This window comes from Lagenorhynchus albirostris, chromosome 8 (assembly GCF_949774975.1).
Source record: "Lagenorhynchus albirostris chromosome 8, mLagAlb1.1, whole genome shotgun sequence".
Taxonomy (NCBI): Eukaryota; Metazoa; Chordata; class Mammalia; order Artiodactyla; family Delphinidae; genus Lagenorhynchus; species Lagenorhynchus albirostris.
In genome coordinates this window covers 79,540,945-79,566,530 of record NC_083102.1, presented here as the reverse complement: position 1 = coordinate 79,566,530, position 25,586 = coordinate 79,540,945, and the positions used below count along the sequence as shown (strand labels likewise).

General features: G+C 37.4%; 1 protein-coding gene across 1 annotated transcript in view; it reads right to left on the bottom strand.

The window, feature by feature from the left end:
- The window catches only part of PCLO (piccolo presynaptic cytomatrix protein), a 365,674-nt gene extending 362,283 nt beyond the window's left edge, over positions 1-3,391 (bottom strand). Inside the window, exon 1 of the mRNA XM_060156163.1 lies at positions 3,053-3,391. Within this exon, the coding sequence (XP_060012146.1) occupies positions 3,053-3,303 (251 nt within the window). The 5' untranslated portion in view covers positions 3,304-3,391. The remainder of the gene's footprint in view (positions 1-3,052) is intronic.
- Between the last annotated feature and the right edge of the window lie 22,195 nt (positions 3,392-25,586).

The following is a 25,586-nucleotide window of genomic DNA, read 5'->3' as shown; positions in this document are numbered from 1 at the left end:
TAAATTCTTCTACAGGTCTTGTGAGATATAAATGGAAACATTCCATATTCGTTTTGGCTTGCTGCTCTAGGAAGAAAAACAATTGTGGAGGTGTCTACCCAGCAGCGGAGGCCTAAAAGAATGCTAAAGAAAATAACTGACTCAGTCAGAATTGTTACTAAATATTCTACTAATCAGAGGTGTTTTTCAGTAAAGCTCTTCTCATATGACACATCTGTAGGTGTAAACAGAATGAGTAGAAGACATAATAAAATTGCATTTCCCTGGATCGACAATGAATCGAAAATCCAGAAGCATTTCATTTGTAAGCTCTAACTTCTAGCTTCTAACTACTCAAGTCTTATACAACTTCCCTTTTCATTTTACTATTGTCATCCTCAGATTAGAATTTTTCTTTCACAGGTTAACAGAAAAAAAATGTTTCAGCAGCAAATGAGATAAACATGTATTCAAGACTAAGAATATAAAAGCAGTTGGAATACTAAAATATTTTTAAATGTAACACAACAGGCAATGACACTTGACAGCGTTAAGTCATAAAATTTTATAATAGAAATATAAGCATCTTTAGGAATGTCCGTTCATTGTATATTGCAGAGGATACCAAGACTTAAACAGGCTAAGAAATTAATTCAAGGTTATAAAACTAGTTAGTCACAGAAATCTGGTATCCTAACTCCTGGTGGGCAGGAAGGGGAGGCAGGATTTCCAGTACATTGCACTGACTTCTCCATATGTAAAAGAGTATAGGTACATCAAAATAACTCACGACAGTGAATAACTCAATATACAACTTGTCTGCAGCCATCACTGCCAGTGCCATTCACTGCTGATACTGATATCACTACTCTTTGTATGTATAGGGTTCCTTCAAATTAAAATCCAAGCAAAAATATTCCTGTCAAATTTTAATTAATCCTTACTATGGCTCTACAAGATGAGTAAGATAAGTATTACTGCCTTATTTAGAAGCAAGGAAACTCAGGCACGTATGGCTGAGAGTCAGTTAAAATTAATAAGGTCTCTGGGCTCTCAACCCTTATTTCTTTTAAAAAATCAAAGCCCACCCTAATTCGCACCACATAATCTCCTAAAACTTGAAATGATTTGGATATACTTTCTTATATATACTTAAATTAATATGTGTTTATTTGGTTATCACATATGGGGATAACTTTCCAAACTTAAAGACATTTATAGAAATCTCTCAGTAAAATATAAGCAGGTTACCAAAATCAGACACGTTTATATATTTCAATGAAGCTTTCATCAATAACTGTTTAGGCCGCAGACCACCTATTGATAAGAATTCTACCGTAACAAAAACATCAACAGAGAGCTTTAAAAGTATGCTAACTGATACAAATACTGAACAAAACACCACACTTTCATAGGCTGAGATAATATTTTTTAGCCACCCTCTGAATACAAGGAAGAAATGTAGAAATCAAAGCTCACACTCTTCTTGGTATTTGTAACCAGCATGGTAAACCTGTTGCTTGTGCCTCTTAGGAAAAATTGTAGAAGAGTTGGCATACATTTCTAAAGGGTTAATAAAAGTACTGTACCTCATTATTACCCTAGAAAAATCTAGTATATGAACATTCAAAATTTTTTCTAAGTCAGGTTTTAAACAGTAGAGAAAATAGTACATATCATAAACTGTACTCTTAAGGGAATAGATAAGAAAGGCTTTATACCAGAAATAGCCCAATATATTACTAGTTTAAAAACACAGAAAAATATATTCAATATAATAAAGCTAGTCTTTACTAGTAGTGTTGGTTCCCCTTCAAGAAAATAGGGTTTTTACCTGATATAGTTTACGAATTTAAGATTTTATGTGAAACATATTGCCATTGCCACTATCCACAAAACATTTTACATTTCTACTGTATTAGTTACCTGACAAAATTATATGTATATACTTATATTATAGCTCCTAAGTGTTTTTATTTTATAAAGTACAGGATAAAAGCCTACACCTATATCCATATCTTTCATATTTCCAGTATCTCTAATGAAAATTGTTAGGTTATCATAAAGTAGGAGTGGTTTCAGGACCACGGACAGAGGAATGTCCTGTCTCTGAACATGCTACGAGGGTGCAAAGTTAAAGGGTTTGTTTACAACAAATAAAGGCAGGGCAGGCACAGTGATTATACCCTCTTAGTACTCTAATTAGAAAACAACTAATTTATTGGGATGGAGGAATACAGAGACCTAGAGAGGAAAATGAATATGTTACTATTATAGATTAGCTCTTAATTGCCTGTCCAAGTTGCTATTTGTCTTTAAAAGTATGTACTGGAAACTAATTTGAAGGTAACACAAATTCACATGTTCTTCCATAAACTGTAAAACGCTATTCCATATAAAGGAGCGGTGGTTTAAAAAATAGCATATGCTAATTCATAAATACACGTACAGCACCTGCACTGTTGTGACCAAACCATCTGTTTAATGCCACACATATTTTAGGGTTTCTCATTGAATATAAAAGGTGTATTTATTCTATACCTTCTACCTAAACAGCTCCTGTTCTCCTCTGGGGGGTAGGGTGGGAAGGAAAGACAAATCACCTCCAGGGGAATTAAAGGTATTGTTACAGAAATATTTAGACATCATTCACAGAGAGAAAGACCCCGAAATGACTGAGGAGGTTTAAACAGAAACAGGTAAACACCCAGCTCTCTCCATTTCCTAACACGTCCGTTTTGTATTAATGGAAGACTTCCAGATTAGTAAAACACTGGAGGGCGTCTCTCCACGCCACCCAAGAGAGAAAAGGTTCCAAAAGGCCAGAAATCACAACCTAAAATCACAGTTCCAAGAATGCAACCCTTGACTATCCCATCAGAAACTCTATAAGGCATCATTTTTATCCTGCCCAACAGAAAGCTTATGTTCTCTTTACCACCACCCCATTAGGGAGAATAAAATGAACGGAGGCGACATATATGTACTGCCGTGCCGGCACATACGGGCTGGCACATATGTGCACGGGAAGCTGTACATATATGCCCGGACATATACATCATGCTGTGCGTGCCTGTGCATGGAAGGCGGCTCCGCAGAGGCCGGAGGAATGCTTCCCTTGGGCAGCCCCTGCGCCCTTGACATGACAGCAGCGATCTGTCTCCTCTCCTCTTCGCTCAGCTGGCTCAGATCCGCCTCCATGCCGGCCGGAGTCACGGTGTGCAAGGGGCTCCCCGCCCCGCCAGCCCCTTCTCCGGCAGCCGCTACTGCCGCCGCCAGCCCTTCGGGGAGCCCTTCCCCTTCCAAGCTCGCCTCGTTGCCCATGGCTTAGGGAAACTCGGGGCCACCGCGCTCCCTCCTTGTGCTGCCTCCCCGCCGGGAAGCCCGTGGCCGCAGGAGCAACCGGAGACGGGGGCTGCCGCCGGGCGTGCAGGCGGCGAAGTCCCTGAACACCAGGCGGAGATTAGTCCCTCTTGCAGGTGATGACCGAGGCCAGTGACTCCTCCATGTTGGACAACGCCAGGCAACCTTTGCGGAAGACAACTCCCGACGCCGCCTCAGCGCCCCAAGCCGGGGAAAAGCAGATCTGAGCGGTGCCAGCCGGGTGCCGTCTGCCCCTCCCACCGCGCCCCGCCTCCTCGCCGGCGCCCTCGCAGTGCGCATGCCCCTCTTGGAACAGGTGATGCCTGCGCCCGCACCCATTCCACTCTGCGTCGCTCTGTATCCTTCCTCACTCTCAGCACCGACTTAAAGGAGCCCAGCGAGAGCACAGCTAAAAAGCAGAACAAAACAGCCGACGTTTCTTTCAGGCATATTTCAGGATGCCTCAACCCTAGTTTTAGCGGACTACATTCAAGGAGACCGGGAAGGGGGCTTGAGGGGAGGTGTCTGTTTCCATTCCATCTTTGACTCATGGGATTTGTAGTTTTTTTTCTTTTCTTTTCTTTTCTTTTTTTTTAAGGGAGAACTTGAAAAGATTCTAGGAATGTTTTCAGGTAACTGGAGATTAATAGAGAAGCCAGATGCCTTTGGAACAAATTTCCCCAAAAGAGATAAAACTGGCCGTTTTCATTTATAATTTTGCCAGAACAGTTATTTTATAATCTTAGATACAGTATAAGTAAAAAGGTAAGTTTTTGAATGCTTACCGCTGTGTTGTTCCCTAAAGGGACTACGCAAAAGTAAAGATTTGGAGAAATTGCGGATAGGATACTGTAGTAAGATCCAGATTGTCGAATATTAAAATGTTACAATAGTGTGAAATTTTAAAACGTGTGTTCAACCCTTTTCCGTACAACTGTGGGCCCAGAAAAATTAACTTGTGTAGAGTCACACAGCTGGCTAGCAGCAGAGGTATAACTAATACCCACTCTTTCAGAGCCACCCACCAACATATACTCTTTTCTTGCTACTGCGCGCTTTGGAAGGGAGTGTTTTAGTTCAGCACTGGATCTGCAGCCCCAATTTTGCTACCCATTTCCTAACAAGGTGGACTTAATGTCCCAATTGTTGAAATTAAAGAAAATCAAAAGCTCACAACTGGGAACGAAAGAATAAATCAAACAGAAATGAATGAGTTGCTCAGAAAGTTTCCTAGGTTTTGTAATAATCATTATAATAGTTTGTTATTGTGCATTACACTTGTATCAAAACTAAATAATGGCACAGTTGTAACAGTTTGTACTAAATTTACTGCTTTGGAAGATGGCTAGTCGGCAGATGAACTATTATTACTGGCTGAGTTCCTAGAAAAACTTTGATTCTCTTGTAAGATGCTGAGATGTGACTTCTAAAGTCAAAACTGCAAAGAGTTATTCATTTAAATAAAGAAGAGAATGCTCACACTTCATACAAACAAATCAAGCTGAGGCAACCTGACAGTCCAGTGGCCACATATGGGGGCAAATACACTGTTGTCATACCTCCTGGAAAGGAGTTTGCTTCAAAAAAGTAGATAATTAGGTACACAATTCTGAATCATAATGCCTTCTCTGACAAAATGAGTAACTGCTTCATGGCTCAGGCTACCCTCGGAATAAGTAACACTCTAGATGAAGGTGAGGAAGGAGATGATTCACATGCTGGCTATTTTCTAATAGTATGCTCAAGTTTTGTGAGAATAAAATATACTGATGTACTCAGATTCACAAACCACAAGCTTAAAAAACTGGTAAGATAAATACCCTTTCAAACTCTAGCCTCAGAATAATATCAAAACTGAGAAAATACATTGTTAACTCTATATTCTCTGCCATTGTACATGGAAAGGAGCTTGTCAAGTAGTAAGAAATAAAAGGTGATAGTCAACATGCAAAGTAATGTTGACAGGCTTAACAAAAAGCAGTAATTTGTAAAATAGGAATGTTATAACCCATTGTGCAAATATGTGCATTTACTTTCTCCTTCCCTACTCTCTCCCAGGAGCAAACATCATCAGAAAAGACAAAAATGGAGCGTGTGGTGGGAAGAGTAAATGAACTGTGAAAACAAGAGATGTGATGGTGACACTGGGAAACTTATCGCTTGTTGACTCTTTTTTTTAAAGGATTTTGCCGTGGGGCTTCCCTGGTGGCGCAGTGGTTGAGAGTCCTCCTGCCGATGCAGGAGGACTGGGTTCGTGCCCCAGTCCGGGAGGATTCCACGTGCTGCGGAGCGGCTGGGCCCGTGAGCCATGGCCGCTGAGCCTGCGTGTCCGGAGCCTGTGCTCCGCAACGGGAGAGGCCACAACAGTGAGAGGCCCGCGTATCGCAGAAAAAAAAGGATTTTGCCTTTGGGACCTTTATAACTATTGAGTTTGAGGTAACATTTATTCTTTTAATCCTTTATTTGGGCTTAGTTGCTTGTACTGGGGAGGTGTTTCTGACTTAAAGAGAAATGCTAGAGCAGCGTCCAGGTGCATTCCTTTTGTGTGAATTCTCATAATTCTAAGGGGATGAGGATGAGAAGTTAAAGGCTAGGATAACTTTATGGAATTTCTCTTTGTTTACTCAGAAAACTATCATAATTACTTTCATTCTGCAAATTAATTAATGGTACTAGATTCAAAATCTTTATTGCTTCCTGTTCATTATATAGTTAATAATCATTTATTTGAATTTTGATTTAACTTAACAAGCTGATAGTTCAGTTCCCATTCACTTAGCTTGATAGGTAGGTCATGAAATGAATCAATTTCTGAAAACCTCCACTCATATACTGTTATGTCTTTCTAACATTTCTCAACTCCAGAAAACCACATCTTTTTTCTTTTAATTCTTGTCTCACTTTCCCAGGTAGTTTCTATTTCGGTAGATTAGAACCAATCTAAATGTGATAGTTAACAACTAAACTAGGTCATGATTCCTTGCAATGGGGTGGCCCAGTCTACCCAAGTCCTTACAGATACCATTCAATGGGGATAAAATCAAACAGACCACCTCATATGTGGTCACATGTGCAATACTTGAATAAATTAAAGACTGCAAGAATTGAAGTTAGAATAGTCATCAAATATCGAAAAATGTGTAGTCTCACTAGTTTTTAAAAACCTACAATTAAATAAACTTCATATAATTTAATGTAGCCTATTTAATTAAAATAATAGCATGTTTATTAAACTCTAGCAGGCATAATGTGAATACTTATTTATTAAATGCCTTTTATGTCCCTATTAAGACCTTTATAATAATGCTAGTGAGTGTTTTGTAAGCTAAATACAAAAGTAAAAACAGATTGAACCTTTCTGGAAAATAATTTCACAGTACTTATCAAGAGCCTTAGAAAGATTCATAACCTGTGATACCCTTTTGGAAACCAGCCCTGAAGAGATCATTTGAGCTACAAAAATGATTTTGTGAAAAAAGTTCACTGCACTATTATTTACAACAGCAATAAAGTAAAACAGTCTTTACTCCTCAAAACAGAGAAGTAAAATCTGGTATAACTAGATGGTAGTATTTTATGAAGATATTTATTTAAAATAATGCTTTTAAAGAGTTCATTATAACATGGGGAAAATTTCTCAAAGTATACACGGGGTAAATTTTCATAAAGTTATATACTCAAATGTGCAAAAAAATGAAAGCACTAAAATGCACAGAAAAAGTAATAGAGGAAACAAGACAATGAACAAAATCCATATATATTTAATGGCAAGACCATAGGTAACCTTCCTTTTTCTTTACAATTTTCTATATTTTCCAAATTTTCCAAAATGAATTTGTAGGTTGTAATGGTGAAACAGCACTAGTAATTATTACTAATCTTTTTTTTTAACAGCAAAAATAACACAACCCGTTCAGCTAGGGAATCAAAATGTGAACATCTTTTTGTAACAAATGCCTCTGAAGAAGCTGAAGAAAATGATGCAGTATATATCCTAACAGTGAATTCATATGATGTGATGAGTGCTACAACTCAAACAATTCTTGAACTTTCTGTATTTAAAAGTCCATGCATTCCTAGTGTATGTGTGGATGTATATATTCATGTTTGTATAAGTATACTGAACGTGACTTTTTTTGTTGTTTTTTTGGGGGGGAGGGTTGTTTTGTTTTGTTTTTTGCGGTACGCGGGCCTCTCACTGTTGTGGCCTCTCCCATTGCGGAGCACAGGCTCCGGACGCGCGGTCTCAGCGGCCATGGCTCACTGGCCCAGCCGCTTCGCAGCATGTGGGATCTTCCCGGACCGGGGCACGAACCCGTGTCCCCTGCATCGGCAGGCGGACTCTCAACCACTGCGCCACCAGGGAAGTCCCATGACATATTTTTATATAGACACATATGTTTTTTTAATGTTCCCTAACAGAAGGTAAGAGAGGATTATTAATTTAGTGGAGGAGGAACCTGCAGTGGCTTAAGGTCCAACCTGATTTTTGCTGTGGTTGAGCTGTTTCTCAATTGCTCCTCTCAGCCATTTTTGTGAGCTCTGCTTTTAAATGAGATTTGCAGAAAATGAGGTTTGAAGAAAATTCAAGTGAGAGTACAGTTGATTATGAACTGGCTCCTCAATTTTGAGAGGAAAAAAACATGAAAAGTCTTTTAGAGAAAAGTTTGATAAATATATTTTTGAATTCTGACATCTGGAATATCAGGCAGTTTCTTTCCCTTTATACTTTTTCCCAAACTAAATCTGTAATTTAAAATAAAAGAGAAAGTTGCTTGTATTAAAATATGTTCTTATAGGTGTGGAGAAAAGGGAACCCTCCTACACTGTTCGTGGGAATGTAAATCAGTAGGACCACCATGGAGAACAGTATGGAGGTTCCTTAAAAAACTAAAATAGAAGTACCATATGATCCAACAATCCCACTCCTGGGCATATATCTGGATAAAACCATAATCCAAAAGCATATATGCACCCGAACGTTCATAGTAGCACTATTTACAATAGCCAAGATATGGAAGCAACCTAAATGTCCGTCGACAGAGGAATGGATAAAGAAGATGTGGTACATATACACAATGAAATATTACTCAGCCATAAAAAAGAATGAAATAATGCCATTTGCAGCAACATGGATGGACCTAGAGATGATCATACTAAGTGAAGTAAGTCAGACAAAGACAAATATCATATGATATCGTTTCTATGTGGAATCTAAAAAAAAAGGTACAAATGAACTTATTTACAAAACAGAAATAGAGTCAGAGATGTAGGAAACAAACTTATGGTTACCGGGGGAAAAGGTTGGGGGGGGGATAAACTGGGAGATTGGGATTGACGTATATACACTACTATATATAAAATAGTTAACTAATAAGGACTTACTGTATAGCACAGGGAACTCAATATTCTGTGATGACCTACATGGGAAAAAAATCTAAAAAAGAGTGGATATATGTGTATGTATAACTGATTCACTTTGCTGTACAGCAGAAACTAACACAACATTGTAAATCAACTATACTCCAATAAAAATTAAAAAAATAAAAATAAAATAAATGCTACTGAAAAAAGTTCCTATAGACATAAAATGTGTAAAATATTAAGAATAAAATTAGCTTCTATGTCACTTTACAGTATTACTTTGTAAATTGAAAATTATTAGTAAGTCATGAGGTTATAACAGATTATTCAGCGTTATTTATTCACCCATTTTATAAAGAGGCTTTTAGAATTCAGAGCCTACTCTTTGGAAAACCTGGATGAGTGTGCATGTCTTTACCTCATGGTTTTTGGAATGGCAAGGTGTTACTTCACATCCTTGCTCTGCCATCTTACACCTGCTTTGGGGTTAGTAAGTCATTGACTCTTCCAGAACTTGAGGTTCCTTTCTCTACTGTGAAAATAGAGAAGATTGTATATTACCTCTCAGGGTTCTTGTGATAATGGGATATGAGAAAAAGATGTGAATGCACTTGTAAACTGGGATGCATAGTAGGGCAGCTGTGATAGATTGTTGCCATACTGGTCCTCAATGAATCACACGTCCACGTATTCACAGCCCTTTACAGTGGGACTGCCACACTTCCCGTCAGAGATAGGGTCTGTTTCCTCACCCCTTGACTGGAAATGAACCCCTGCCTTATTTTTACCAGAAGAATGTGGTGGGAGTGGCATGTAACTTCCCAGGTTAGCCTTCCAATCTGGCCCTCTCCATACCAGGAGACCTCTGTGCTCAGAATAGCCCAGACTCCACGAAGAGAGGAGCCCAGCTGCCGCAGCCTCCAGCGGTCTCATCTGCGGTCTTACGAGTCCCCTGGATCACCCTGCCAGCTACAGTCACCTCAGTGAACCAGCTGAAACCAGCAAAACTGCCCAATCAACCCAAGCATCATAAGACAAAATGATAACAGTTATTATAGTAATTATTACCTTAAGTCACTACGTTTTGGGGATTTTATTTAAAGTACTTAACTGATCATTCAGTTTTTATACATTATGATTATGTATAACCTCTCAAAGTTCCCTTTTCACTCTGAATTCTAGTGACTTTTTACCCATTTACTGTCCAGTTGGACTTGAGCTATTTGTTCAAAATTTTCAAATACCACCCTTCTAAACTATCAGTGGGAAAGAGCCCAATTATACCAAATACTTACATGCTTGTGTTGTGAAACGCTAAAACAATAAAATATATGGGAAGATTTTTGAACTACATAATGCTGTCCAAATATAAAGTTATATGAAAAAAGTGGAAAACTTATTCATGAGAATTTTTCTGAGGGAGACCAATTTGAGAAACTGGTGGGAGGGGAGGACACTCAAGGTCCCACTCAAGACAGTGGCTAGATGACAGACGTGCAGACTCCTAGATGAAACACTTGGAATCAGAGGTTCAAAAATATTTTTAGGATTTTATAAAGTTAATATGATACATAAATTTTAACCGTGCCTTTAATATATATCCAGGAAGACCTATTAATATTCACATTAACTTTTAAAGGATTCAGGATCACATTAACTAGAGGATACTTAGTTTTACTTAGCCGGATGATAGAGTGGAGTTCAGACATTTTGGAAGAGAAGATAGGGCTTATGTGAATTGCTCTGCAGAATAAAGAGAGAGCAATTTGAGTTGGTTGAGCAGCATCCACTGGAAGACAAAAGTAGAGAAACGTGTAAGGGAAGGAGGGGACCCGATGCCACTTATTTTGTGGAAAGGGGAAATGGAAATGTTCTCACTGTACTAGCTTTGTCTCTCACATGCAAATTACAGGAAAGTCCACATTACTAAGGCATTTGTACATGGATTCTTTGAGAGGTGAGGGGTGGCACAGAAAGAGATGCAAAGCTTTACATCCAAGCTGATAAACATTAAAACTACAGGCACTATACAATAGCTACTGTATAATTACTGTATAAAATTATTGTATAATTTTATATTATTATACAATAATTTATACTGTATAATAAAATACTATTTTATTATTGTATAATTTCTTTCCAAATCCATGTGTAGTGGTAAAGAATTTCATAATTTCCTTTGTATTTGTATATAGAAATACCTTGCAACTAGTGGAATATGATACCTAAATAGGGGAATCTGTTTAGTAAACATGCTAAGGTTCATTATTTTCCCAGTTATAGCTTCTAGGTTCATTATAACAAAAAATAAGGAAGTTGATTAATTTTTATTACATTAAATTAAGGGTGTTTGTCATTATTGATTTGGATACATTTGTAAAACTTGGGTGATGTACCTCTGGTGAAACCTTGTGAAACATGACCTCTGCATATTGCTAAACTGTCTAAAACTTCTAAATAGAACACTACTATCTCTAAAAATATATATATATATATATATATACACATACATATGCAGTAAGATATCACATGCATACACACGTGAAGGAGCCGAAGGTCAAAGGACATCTGACCGCTGTGTTTCCGTCATTATTATCATATATGCTAAAGTGCAAGGTTTATTATGGTTTGCAGAGAGCCCCATAATTTTCCCATGTGCTCATTCCAAACTAATGAGAGAAAACTTTGGAAAGTTTTGCTCTTGTCTGTATGCAAGCAGAAAAAGAAGACATAAATTTCAATAGGGATATGTAAAGAGTAATTGGAAAAAATTACAAATTATTCAAACAACAATGGTTCACAGCCCTTAGAGGATCTTACATAGACATTTTGAGAAAGATCAATAGCTAGGCCTCATCTCAGGCAAATTCAATCAGAATCTTGAGGAAGGGGGTGGCATTCGTATTTTTGAAAGCTCCCCAGATGATTGTAATATACAGCTTGAGTTGAGAACTACTGCTTTGAAAGATTAGTGGATTTTAATGTCAATTACAAGACTGAAAACAAGAAAGAGGCACTTGGGAATCAGTGTCAGTGTAGACTTTTCTTTGAAGCTGCAGCCAAAGGCATCTGCAACATAGTAGCCATCATCAGAAATGAATTTTGAAGAAAAAGGTAAAAAAAGACACAGATTTACTCTGTTCAAAATGGTGGTGTATGCATTTGGAATATGGTGTACAATTCTGGCCACTGCATTTTGCAAAATGTGTAACAGAGTTAAGAAAGGTACAGCAAATTAAAGAAAAAGCATTATCAGTCACTTCAATCTAGACGTTTGAAGGGGGAATCTAGAAAGATTGGAGCCTCTTACTGAAGAATATGAATTTGAAATATTCACCAAAATGTGGTAAACTAAAACAAAGGGGCTTTTTAAATACATGGAAAAGACATGCTTAAGAAAAAAAAAATAATAGGGTACAGTACATTTATGGATTTTTTTACATCTCAAATTAGGATGAAGGATGCAAACTCTTCACGAACATCATTTTTCTCCCCTTTTGGGCAAGTAGCTAAGCCACAGTTGCCAATTTCTCTTGCAGTTTTATGTGGCCTTGTGACCCAGCTGCACCTAATGAAAATGTGCTCCTTCCAGGCCTAGCCCAAAGGAATTCTGGTGTTCAGCCTCCTGTGGTTGGTAGGGATGGAGACAACATGTCCACTCCAGTGGGTCCATGGATTGAAGATGACAGAGTCATTGGGTAGGTTCCATCAGGAGGGTTCCCTGGATGACCATGTGTGGAATTCTGCATTCCCCTACTGACACCACTTTCCCTGGACAGTTTTGTAAATGAGGGGGACAATATATGTATTATATTCGAACCACAGTATATTTGTTTTCTTGGTGTTTTTGTTAAAGTAGTCAACATCATCTTAACTAATCCAAGATAGCAGGAGCTAATTCTATACAGGAGAAACTAACATTAATAAGATACATCCCCTCCCTACCCCCATTCCACATCAGTGATCCTGGTTCCATTTTCCTTTTGGAATAGCAGGATGGGTAAACCTGGGTGCCTCACTGACCCCTGAAAATGCCACGCTCACCTCTTCTCCAGCTTTTGTTCTTTCTTAATCTGGCAAAATTGTGCCCTCACCTCTATCCATCTATGCATTTCTCGAGGCCAAGCTCAAGGCCCATTTACCATAATAAGACCTTTTCCTACTCTGAAGCTGCTATTGTTCTCCATTGTTATTTGAAAATCTTATTACCCATTTGACATTTATTTACATATGTTCTTGCTTTATTTGATTAACTGTTTCAGAACTGAGTTCTGTTTTTGTTTTTGTTTTGTTTTTGTTTCTCTTGCAGTCCTATCAGTATCAAGTGCACACAGTGCTCAAACCAACAGACATTAAATGCATTACTTAGTGAGGAGTCTTCAGGTTAAAAACACGAATAACGCAAAAAACACATTAGGTTATTTTGCAGAGGACATCTACAAGGGGGGGGGAGTAAGGAAATGTTTTCATTGAGATAAAAGAAACCTCTTCTGTAAAGGTACAATTTTTAACCCATAAATAACATATTTAGTATATTACTAAGGTAGTCTCTTCAGTATTTTATCTATTCTTGCCTCAGTTAATCCTTCTGACAGTCCTGTCATTTAACTACTGTTTTGTCCATTTTATAAATGAGAAAACAGAGATTCAAGAAAGTTATTTAAATTTCTTAAGGTCACTTAACCAATAAATAACAAGAGAGAATTCAAACCTAACTCAACCTGAATCTTATAACTACTACTTTCTTCACTTATATTAAAATACCTTCCATTTCTAACCAGAAAAGACAGTCACTGCTAAAGAGTCTATATGAGGTGGTATGTCTTGTGGCCACTTTCAGAACTCGGCTAACACATTAAGTATATTAGAGGTACATGTATTTTAACATGCTAATCAAAAATTATAATAATAATTGAAAAATGGCATATAGTACTTTAATTGTTTGAGAAATATCCCATGTAGACAGAGAGAGGGGAAAAAATATTTCAGAAAGAAGCAATAGGGCTTCCCTGGTGGCGCACTGTTTAAGAATCCGCTTGCCAATGCAGGGGACATGAGTTCGAGCCCTGGTCTGGGAAGATCCCACATGCCGTGGAGCAACTAAGCCCATGCACCACAACTACTGAGCCTGTGCTCTAGAGCCCGCGATCCACAACTACTGAGCCCACATGCCACAACTACTGGAGCCTGCGCACCTAGAGCCTGTGCTCCTCAACGAGAAGCCACTGCAATGAGAAGCCCGCACACCGCAACGAAGAGTAGCTCCCACTCGCCACAACTAGAGAAAGCCATGCGCAGCAACAAAGACCCAACACAGCCAAAAATAAATGAATAAAATAAATTAAAAAACAAGAAGTAATAAAACCTTCTCATGATTTTCTAGGCTAATTTAATTTAAAAAGTTGCCTTCATCATTATCAATTTATCATGTTTTATTTGCATTTAATGCTAGATGTCTTGGCACAAATCACAGGGTATGAATTTTTTTGTTCACCATTTCAGGAGCCATTTGGAGAATTTATTTCCCACGAAGTTCTAGATTGGCTAGGTTAATTATTGATGAGCAAGCAGAGGGTGGAAAGGATTTTATATAATTCTGCCTCAGGCTTCCCAAGTCTTCCATTTGACTTAGTACTAATATTAAAAAAAAAAAATCAGTGTCTGCTATTGGTGGATGGTCCACAATCTGCCTGTAATAATAACTTCACGTTTTCTAATGGCCTTCACTGCAGGGATCTCCAGCTTTTGAAACCCGACAGCCATACAATACCGCAATAACCATCACAGGTCTGTTTTACAAATGGTTAAACCGCAGAAATGAATCAATGAGCCAGTCTCCAGCTTAACTCTTGAATCATTTATACTTGCCACTAGCGAAGTTTAATTTTTCACACATTTTGTTATCATCATCCATCTCATAAGACCAAAGACATACCAATCACAAATTCAAAATTTGAGCACTTCAAAGAAAAAAAGTAATTGTATCAATCTAATAAATGACACTCCAAGATAATCACGGTCTTTTATTGATTTCTCTGCCATTCTTGGCTGGAAATGGTGGCTATTTTTAATCATAGATAGTAGAAGACTCAAACAGAAACTGCTAGAGAGATCTTCCACAAGTAAAGGCTCCTTCTGAAGAGAACAAGTTAGTTTCTTTCTAGTCATTTTGTGGGTGTCATTCCATTCTGAAATGCATCCTGAAAAAAGATGAACCATCTGGCACCAGAAACAAGGTCATACCTTGCAGCCCATCAATTTGCTTTAGGTGTCCAAGAAGTCCACCTTGGAATCATCTCTTTCCTACTTGCCTGCCTTAATGGCTAGTGATGACCTCCTGGCTTTGCTCAGTGGGGCAGGCTGCCTTCATTCAGCAACCAGTTTGAGAACCTACTATGTGCTGATGCTAGAAATATAGTGTGATACAAAGGATTCAAATCAGGTTTCCTGGTTCCTGTGCTTAAAAAGTGTATAATGTAGTGGGGGGAAACAGATACTTTTAAAAGTATTTACAGATTGCTTATTTTCAAAAATGTCAAGCCAGCTTATTTGGACAAGTCCTCCCGTTGCAAAAAACTGAGTTGGTCAAAATACGTTTAGAAGAAGGTTAAGATGCATCACAGAGCTGATAATACAGCGAAGTATTACCAGTCCCAAACTGAAGGGACGTAGAAACCCGTAAGCTGCTTTTGTGCTGAGAGCATTTGGTGATTCAGAAAAATGTCAGCTTTCCTTTCAACAGCCTTGTAGCGTGATGAAGACTGAAATAAAAGCCCAGAGTCTGCAAATGGTGAAGAGACTGACATGAGATCCTCCCAATAATCTAGAACACCAAAGTGCTACAGGGCAAGGTGAACTAGAAGGGGAATCACTTCTTTCAATTGCTTAAGTTATGTAGGAAAACGCAAGTCTCAAATTTTACGTTTCCAATATTAAAGTGGACTGTAGGCAAAAGCACAGGAAGGTCTTATCTGGAGGAAGGTACTTTCACCCTAGACTTCTAAAAATTTCTGCTCTTTCTGGGAGAGAGGAAGTCAGATGCTGAGATTTAAGGTTGTTTCAGGGGAGCTAGTGAAATGTAGCTCAAGATTGGAGTTGCTTATGAGAAGAATGGGAAAGGAAACTAAAAAAAAGAGTAAAATTAAACAAAACCCTGAGGAGTAAGAGATGTCCACCTGATCCTTGCGCCAGAGATTGTAACAACTGTCTGTGATCTTTCTGGGCAAAGTGTGGTGCTTGGACCTTCTACATCAGTTCCGCCTGAGAGCTTGTGGAAAAACAGACTCTCAAGCCTGACTCCAGACCTACTGAATCAGAATCAGCACTTTAACAAAATCCCCAGGTGATTCATATGCACATTAAAATTTGAAATAATGAATGAAATAAATTTGACATAATGAAAATAATGAAGCATGAAAGGAGAAGGAATGATGGAACTGTAGATGCTGTGTATTTGATTTTAGAGCCCGTGTAGTTTCTTAATTTAGGCACCTGGAGAGACGGCTAAGTTTTGCTTCAACATGCTTTCAAACTGGCACAACAAATAAAAAATAATAATAATTTAACTATGTTTTCAAAATTAGAAATATTTATGCTACCTTGGTAAACTTCAATGTTACATGAAGCATGAAGATGTGCTATTAACATCTTTCCCAACTTTTTTGTTTCACCATCTATTCTTTCTTTGGCAACACTGTGTTATAATTTGTTAGTAAAATATTCATTATCACGTGTAGAGCCAATATGAAAAGAAATTAAATGAAAAACAAAAGATGGGGAGTGAGCAAATCCTTAAATTCATCATGAGAACTGAGTTTTTGGCAAGAACATATGGGAAGCTTTAGGAGCCCTTATCCAGGTATAGGTCAGGATAAGATGGTAACCACACACCCATTTCCTCTATCAGTAGTGACTATGACAGCAAGCCAACTACTGCAAGACTGAGTGTGGCCCAGAGATGTTTTGCCTTCCTCACACAGTGATTTTTTTACGTGCTATTTCTTCTTTAATTGGGATATTTCCCATTTCAAAGTTCAGATTTCTTGCTTTCATGTTAAAATGAAACTCACAGCACTGACCTGGTTCTTACTTGGCAACAATCAACTGGAGTGGGGTAGCAGTTTCTCCTTCAGACCTGCTCCTGACTTTGTGGTTGATATTCCTTGTCTGCCTCCTGTAGACATTTTGTATTTGACAATTCTACAGTTTCTACTTCTTACCAAGAGAGGACATAATCTTTCTACCAATTAAAGATAACTAGCTAGGGCTTATGACATTCCTAACTGATTTTAAAGGTGGCAATTGAACTACAATTTTAAAAGATGAGGAATGAGACCTGCATTACATTATAGATCTCAGCCACATTTTCTCCTTTGCATCTCCACTGATTCCTTCCACTGATTTTCCTTTGAGCACATTGGTTTGTGTGCCTGACAGGTTGAAATTCCTCTGTACGGCATGTGTCAGACTTGCAATTAACGATCACGTAGGTAGAATAACAGTGATAGCAATATGAAAGAGAAGAGTTCATCCTCCTAACTTAGTGTCTGGAGGGTTTTTTTGTAATTAATCTCTTCCTTTAGCCGCAAAGAACGTTTCCCTCCCAAAATAATAAATGTCATACATGAACTCGCTTTCCATGTAACTCTTCTTATTTCTAAAAATCCTTTTGAAGTCAAAAATTAACACTGCCTGTCTTCTTTGATAAACCCTTGTCTCTGGAGTTCATAAATTCTCTAGGACTTACTAACTTTTGGGAGAAGTTAGCAATATTTGAAAATCTCTTATAGATAATTTGAAAAATTAGCATGCCATATATCTGGCCATAAATTTGATATTAAAATAAAATTCTATTTAATCTTTAAGTCCCGTAATACATTTTTAACTTGTTTCAGAAAAAATCTGGCCCAAGCCAGAAATATGTGAGTCACTTGAGACACCTTCCTTTCCTGAAGGTCATTAAATTATATACTCCAAAAACTCTAGAAAAAATATGCCCCTCCTGACTTATTATCTCCTTGTCCCCTATATGAACTTTTTCCCTTCTAACAGGTCTCATATTATGCCTTTTCTTTTCTGGTGCTCTGAAATCCCCTGGTCTTATGTTCTTACCCCCATCCCAGTCTATCCAAATCCTACCCAAACTTCACGGACCTTCTCAAATGCATATCCCTCATGAAACCATCCCTGATTACTATACGACTTCGAGTCAATCCTTTGGCATATATCATGTGCCAGATTAAAATATTATTCATCTTATTAAGTAAACATGTTTTAATCCCGTTAGTAGTATGTTTGTGAAAGAAATGGACTGTATCCATTTTTTTTTTTTTTTTTTTTTTGCAGTACACGGGCCTCTCACTGTTGTGGCCTCTCCCGTTGCGGAGCACAGGCTCCGGACGCGCAGGCTCAGCGGCCATGGCTCACGGGCCCAGCCGCTCCGCGGCATGTGGGATGTTCCCGGACCGGGGCACGAGCCCGTGTCCCCTGCATCGGCAGGCGGGCTCTCAACCACTGCGCCACCAGGGAAGCCCTGTATCCCATTTTTTTAATCCACTAAATTTCTTTCCATAAAACTCTATAAATACACATTGACAGTCTGGTTCTGAGATCTAATAGCTTAAATCAAAGATCTTACACCATCAAACTTTCTCTACATAGAAAATTTTTCTAATCAGCAGACAAACATACTTCTATTCCTAGTATGTTTTTAAAAATATCCTTCTCTTGACCTCATATCTCCCGCTAGCCTTAGTCCATTTCTGTTCCCCTTTGTAGCTGAACTGATGGTCTCACCCAGTATTCATGGATTTAAATGTCCAGCCCATATGATACCTAACAGTTAAATCAAACTTAACATGTTCAAAATAAATACTGATCTCCACCCATGACCCAAAACACTACTCCTGCCATTTCCCACAACTCATGTAACAATAACTATATCTTTCTAGCATTAAGGTCAGATGTCTTTTTCTCTTGCATCCAGTATCCAATCCAATGGCAAATCCTATTGTCTCCAGCCTCAAAATTTATCTGGAATCCAAACACTTGTCACCTCCCACACTGCTACTATGATTACTCAATCATTTCCTGCTTGGATTATTTCAATAGCATCTATCTGCTCGGCCAGCTTTCACCCTTGCCCAGCTTAAGTCTATTCTCTACACATGTGGTCAGAATGCTGCTATCAGATCATGTCACTTCTCTAACTCAAACACATCCAGTGTCTTCCCATCTCAATCAAAAGAAAGGCCAAAGAATTTGCAAGGACCTACAAAGCCATATGTCATTTTAAGCCAACTCTCTTTATCCCCTAGTCGTCTCCCCTCTACCTGTATCCTTCCAGCCACATTGGCCAACTTGTTTCTCAAACCTACCAGCCATACTCATGCTGCAGGGCCTTTGCACTTACCATTCTCACTGCTTGGTACAGTCTTCCTTACTAGGTCCACAAAACTTCCTGCCTTTAGGTATTTGCTCCTTAGTTTGCTCCAGTGTAACCTTTTCAGTGAGACCTTACATGAACAGTCTCTTTAAAATGGCAATCTCTCTACTCACCTTAGCACTATTTATTATCCTCCATTACTTACCCATATCTGATATACTGTATATTTTACTTATCTATTTTGTCTTACCAACCAGAATGCATACTTCATTAGAGCAGGGGTTTTCTTTATCTGTTCCATTTGTTGATTTATACCTAATGCCCAGAACACTGGCTGGCATGTAATAGTTATTCAATAAATATTTTCTGAATGTAAGAATGGTTGAATGAATGACGAGAAGATTAACATTATCTATTGTAAAACTAGATTATAGGTGAAATGCAATTATAATACATTTATCCTGGTAAATTCAGAGGGAAGTTCTCATGCTGTCTTTGGATGATACAAACCACATTTTTGGACTTAGATAACATATACACAGTTACGTTCTTATAGTTTTTCTCTACCCTCTACTGTTTCCTACTCACCTCTGTGATGGACAAAGCATAAAAATGTTCCTCAGGCATTATAGATTCAACATGCCCCAAACCTCATCATATTCACTCAAACTTACTCATTCTGTCATGCTACCTAACTCACTAAATGGCAACACTTCTTGCCCAAGCCAGATATGTAGCAGTTTTCCCAGAATCCTCCCTCATCTGGTAAAAGCAATCTCAGCACTCCAGTAACATTACTCAGCCATAAAAAAAGGATGAAATAATAACATTTGCAGCAACGTGTATGGACCTGGAGATGATCACACTAAGTGAAGTAAGTCAGACAGAGAGGACAAATATATCACTTATATGTGGAATCTAAAAAAAAAAAAACAGATGCAGGTGAACTTATTTACAAAAGAGAAACAGAGTCACAGACATAGAAAACAAACTTATGGTTACCAAAGGGGATAGCGGGCGGCGGGGTAGGGATAAATTAGGAGTTTGGGATTAAGAGGTACACACTACTATAAATAAAATAGATGAACAAGGACCTACTGTATAGCACTGGGAACTATATTCAATATCTTCAATAACTATATTATTGAGTATAGTTATATTAGAGGTAATAACTTATAATGGAAAAGAATCTGAAAAATAATAGACATATATGTGTGCGTGTGTATATATATATATATTTATATATATATATCTGAACCACCTTGCTGTACACCTGAAACTAACTCAACATTTAAATCAACTATACTTCAATAAAAAAGAAAAAAAATGAATTGCAGGGGTATCCCAGCCTTTTCCTTCTCTTTCTAAGAAACTACAGCAAGATAATTTTTGAGAGACAAATTTGTGGGGATTTTTTCGTTTGTTTTTCTCTGCTCTTTTACACCAAGCAGGAGAGTAGACCTGTAGTATTTTCTTGGCACAGGAATTTTCAGCATTCAAGTAGAAGCTGAGTATTTACAGGGACGAAAGGAGTGAAAGAGTATGAGGGAGAAAAATGAGAGAGAGAGAGAGAGAGAGAAGGAGGAGGAGGAGGAGGAAAGAGAGAGAGGAGGAAAAGGAGGGGGAGAGAGAGAGAGAAGATTAAGACATTAGAACAAGTAGTTGTATTCAGTACATGGTTCTCCCAGGAAGGCTCTGTCCTAAGCACACTGGTGTTTAGACCTTCCAAAGAGCTACACTCTTCCATTAAAACCTGGGAGCTGGAAAGTCTCCAGACTCAAAGGAATGCAGACTATAATAATGGTACTCTTTTTTTTTTTTAATAATGGTACTCTAAATGACACCAAGAGGACCAATGACCAGTGGCCTACGTTGTTGTCACAGAAGGTCTTGAAGATCTCGAATGGTAGCAAACACATGGAGCCCTGAATATCCCACCCACTCAGCAGAATGGAGGCTCTATCAACTTTAGTTTTTTTAATTTTTATTTTGTACTGGAGTATAGTTGATTAACGATGATGTGTTAGTTACAGGTATACGGCAAAGTGACAGGTACACGCTACTATATTTAAAATAGACAACCAACAAGGACCTACTGTATAGCACAGAGAACTCAGCTCAATATTCTGTAATAACCTAAATGGGAAAACAACTTGAAAAAGAATGGATACTTGTATGGGTATAACTGAGTCACTTTGCTCTATGAGCTTTAAATTCATACCCATGGTATTTCAGCATTTGTAGGCTAAGATTTATTTGACCTAATCAATTGTTTCTCTCTGTGTCTCTCTATGAAACAAAGTCACCAGTATGACTAACATTTCAGATAAGGACTTTTCTGAACACCAAGGGAAAAAAAAAACAGGCTCTAAAGCTCCAGAACTTCAACTTTTCATCATGCCTTTTAACCTTGGGAGAGTACAGTCTCTTTTTTCTTCTCTCATTTCCCCATTATTAAATAACATTCAATAAGTAAAACTGTCCACTGACACAAAACAGACTTCTGTACAAAACAGCATCAACTGATTTAGGGTCACAATCTTCCCAAGAACCAAAAATCTTAGAAAAGCAATGAATTAGAGAGACTAGGAGCTGGTGGCCTTGCGGAGGTGATGGATAAGGGGAGGAAATGATGAACTTAAGCAAACCAATCTTGACTCAAGCATATTAATGAAGCCATTTTGACTAAGGGACCTTTTTAATGCAGACTAAAACAGAAAATTATAACTACTTTTATTACCCAGAATTAGGAAAAGAAGATATCCTTAACCTTTACACCTCACTTCCTCCCACTCCTATGGATTAACTGGAAAGCAGACACTGTGAAGAACAGACAGGGTGGGGGAAAGGTACTAACAGGTACACAAATTGTATTTAAGAGTCAAATACAATTTGACTCTTATGGTTTGCATCAAAAAGAATAAAATACCTAGGAATAAACCTATCTAAGGAGGTAAAAGACCTATACTCGGAAAACTATAAGATGCCGACGAAAGAAACTGAAGACAACACAAACAGCTGGAAAGATATACTGTGTTTTTGGATTACAAGAATATCGTTAAAATGACAATACTACCCAAGGCAATCTACAGATTCAATACAATCCTTATCAAAATACCACTGGCATTTTTCACAGAACTAGAACAAATAATTTTAAAATTTGTATGGAAATACAAAAGGCCTCAAAAAGCCAAAATAATCTTGAGAAAGAAGAACTGAAAGTATCATGCATCCTGATATATATATATATACTACAAATAGTTTTGTAGTATACTACAAAACTACAGTAATCAAAACAGTATGGTACTGGCACAAAAACAGACATAGATCAACGGAACAGAATAGAGAGTCCAGAAATAAACCCACACACTTACTGTCAATTAATATATGACAAAGGAGACAAGAATATACAGTAGAGAAAAAACAGTCTTTGCAATAAGTGGACAGTTACATGTAAAAGAATGAAATTAGAACACTCCCTAACACCATACACAAAAATAAACGCAAAATGGATTACAGACCTAAATGTAAGACCAGATACCATAAAATTCCTTGAGGAAAAAATAGAACATTCTTTGACATAAATCACAGCAGTATTTTTTTGGATCTGTCTCCTAAAACAAAGGAAATAAAACCAAAAATAAACAAATGGGATCTAATTAAACTTAAAAGGTTTTGCACAGCAAAGGAAACCATCAACACCACAAAAAGACAACCTACTGAATGGGAGTAAATATTTGCAAATGATATGACCAATAAAGGGTTAACATCCAACATATATAAACAGCTCATACAACCCAACATCAAAAGCAAACAACCCAATTAAGAAATGGGCAGAAGAACCAAATAGATATTTTTCCAGAGAGAAAATGCAGATGGCCAACAGGCACATGAAAAGATGCTCAACATTCCTAATCATCAGGGAAATGCAAATCAAAACCACAGTGAGGTATCACCTTATGCCTGTCAGAATAGCTATCATCAAAAAGAACACAAATCACAAACGCTGGTGAGGATGTGGAGAAAGACAATCCTTTGCACTGTTGGTGGGCACGTAAATTGGTGCAGCCACTGCGGAAAACAGTATGGAGGCTTCTCAAAGAACTAAAAATAGAACTACCATATGACCCAGCAATTCCACTCTTGGGTATATAGCAAAAAAAACCCAAAACCACTTATTTGGTAAGACACAGGCACCCCAATGTTCATAGCAGCATTATTTACAAGAGCCAACATGGAAGCAATCTAAATGTCCAACAACAGGTAAATGAATAAAGAAGACGTGGTATATATATGTGTGTGTGTGTATATATAGATATATTTTTTATATATCTATATATACACATTTTATACATAAAATATATACACACAATGGAATACTACTCAGCCATTAAAAAAATGAAAATTTGCCATTTGCAAAAACAAGGATGGACTTGGAGGGCATTATGCTAAGTAAAATGTCAGACAGAAAAAGATAAATACTGTATGTTATCACTCATATATTGAATCTAAAAAATACAACAAACTAGTGACTGTAACAAAAAGAAGATTCACAGATATAGAGAACAAACTAGTGGTTACCAGTGGGGAGAGGGAAGGAGGAGGGGCAATATAGAGATAGGAAATTGAGAGGTACAACCTATTACGTATAAAATAAGCTACAAGGATATATTGGGCAACATAGGGAATATAGCCAATATTTGATAATAACTATAAATAGAGTATATATAACCTTTAAAATTTGTGAATCACTATATTGGACACCCTTAACCTATACAACATGGTACAGCAACTATACTTCAATAAAAAAGAATAAAAAAAAGATTCCTATAGTTAACATACTCACCACTAAAGATCGTCATTCTTAGGCAAGGTACAAATTGTCAACATCCTTTTTTATATTAAATAATCTACTTTTCAGATTCTTCTTTCTCAAAACTGGTTTTACTAATTTCAATTTATAAACAGCATTGCATGCTTATTTATGCCATTAAGATTTTTTAAATTTGAAACTCTGAAAGGCAGACATCCCTCCCACTTTTAGGTTTCCTGATTACACTGACTTTCCATGATTAGAAACAAATTTAGGACCCTAGAAGGGGTAGGGTTGCAAAAAGGGCTCTTTGGGTCTTTTGATGAGTGTTGGTCAGTTATTTTGCAGACTATCCTCAGTTTTAGTTTGACATTTTCTCATGAGTAGATTTGGGCCATACATTTTTGGCAAGAATGCCACAGAAATGATGTGGCTTTCTCAATGCCCTCTTGTTCTGAGATCCAGACTGTGTAGAAAATTCCCAAAAAATATCTTCCATTTTAGTGGCTAAAAGACTCTCCTTGGTTTTCTTGCTTAACCAGTCTGTGCCTTATTCTTTTCTCTGTAAAATTTAGATACCAATTATGCCTTCCTCATACAGCTGTTGTGATGATTAAACAAGGTTATATTCATAAGAGATGCAGGACAGTATACAGAGTAAACTCTAAATAAACAGTAGTTGTTATTAATATTCATTAATAAAATACTAATAGTTAACATTATTATGCATCCACTGTGCTTTTATTATTTAACCTATTTAAACCACTAAACAACTCCATCAAATAGAAATTCACCACTAAAGTACTGCAGTAATGATGCAAGCAAATTCTATCAATGGATGCTAAATTTAGTGGATAAAAGTTTGAGAAGAAACAGAATATTTGCTTAGTCTCAATGTGTCTCCCCCTTTGTAATTTGTATTAATTACAAAGAGGAAAAACAGTAACGTTAAAAAAAGAGACACCCAGCAGATACCACTGTAACTAAATAAATGATCAAGTTAACATCATATAACTGATCAACATCATGTACTGCCTAATATGATGCAGTGAAAAGAGCAATCATTTGTGGCACTCTATCCAAAAGGGATAACCTCAATCTAGCTATGAGAAAACATGACATCTATCTGTATTGACTGACATTCTTCAAAATACCTGACCAATGCTCTTCAAACGTATCAAGGTCATAAAAGACAAGGAAAAACTGAAAACTTGTTACAGGCTGGAGGAAATCAGGAAACATGGAAACTAAATGCAGTGTAGGATCCTAGATGGATGTTGAACCAGGAAATGAACAATAGTGGAAAAACTGGTAAAATCTGTAGTTTAGTTAATAGTATTGTATCAATGTTAATTCCTTAGTTTTAATACATACAGTGGTTTTGTAAGACGTAAACACTTGAAGCTGAGTGAAGAGCATAAGAACCCTCTATTACCTTTTTGACTTACCTGTAAGTCTAAAATTATTTCAAAATTTAAAAAAAGATTGAAAAAATCCAGTAGCTACTACCATGATGAGGATGAAGGTATGAAAGTATGAAGTTACGGAAAAGTACACTGAGTTCACATGGTTAGCAAGTGTAAGAGATGACATTTTAATCCAGTCATTTGGAGTATAACATCTGTACTATTTTATACTGCCTCTCAGTAACATAGATATACACTGATACATAATGATAACTTG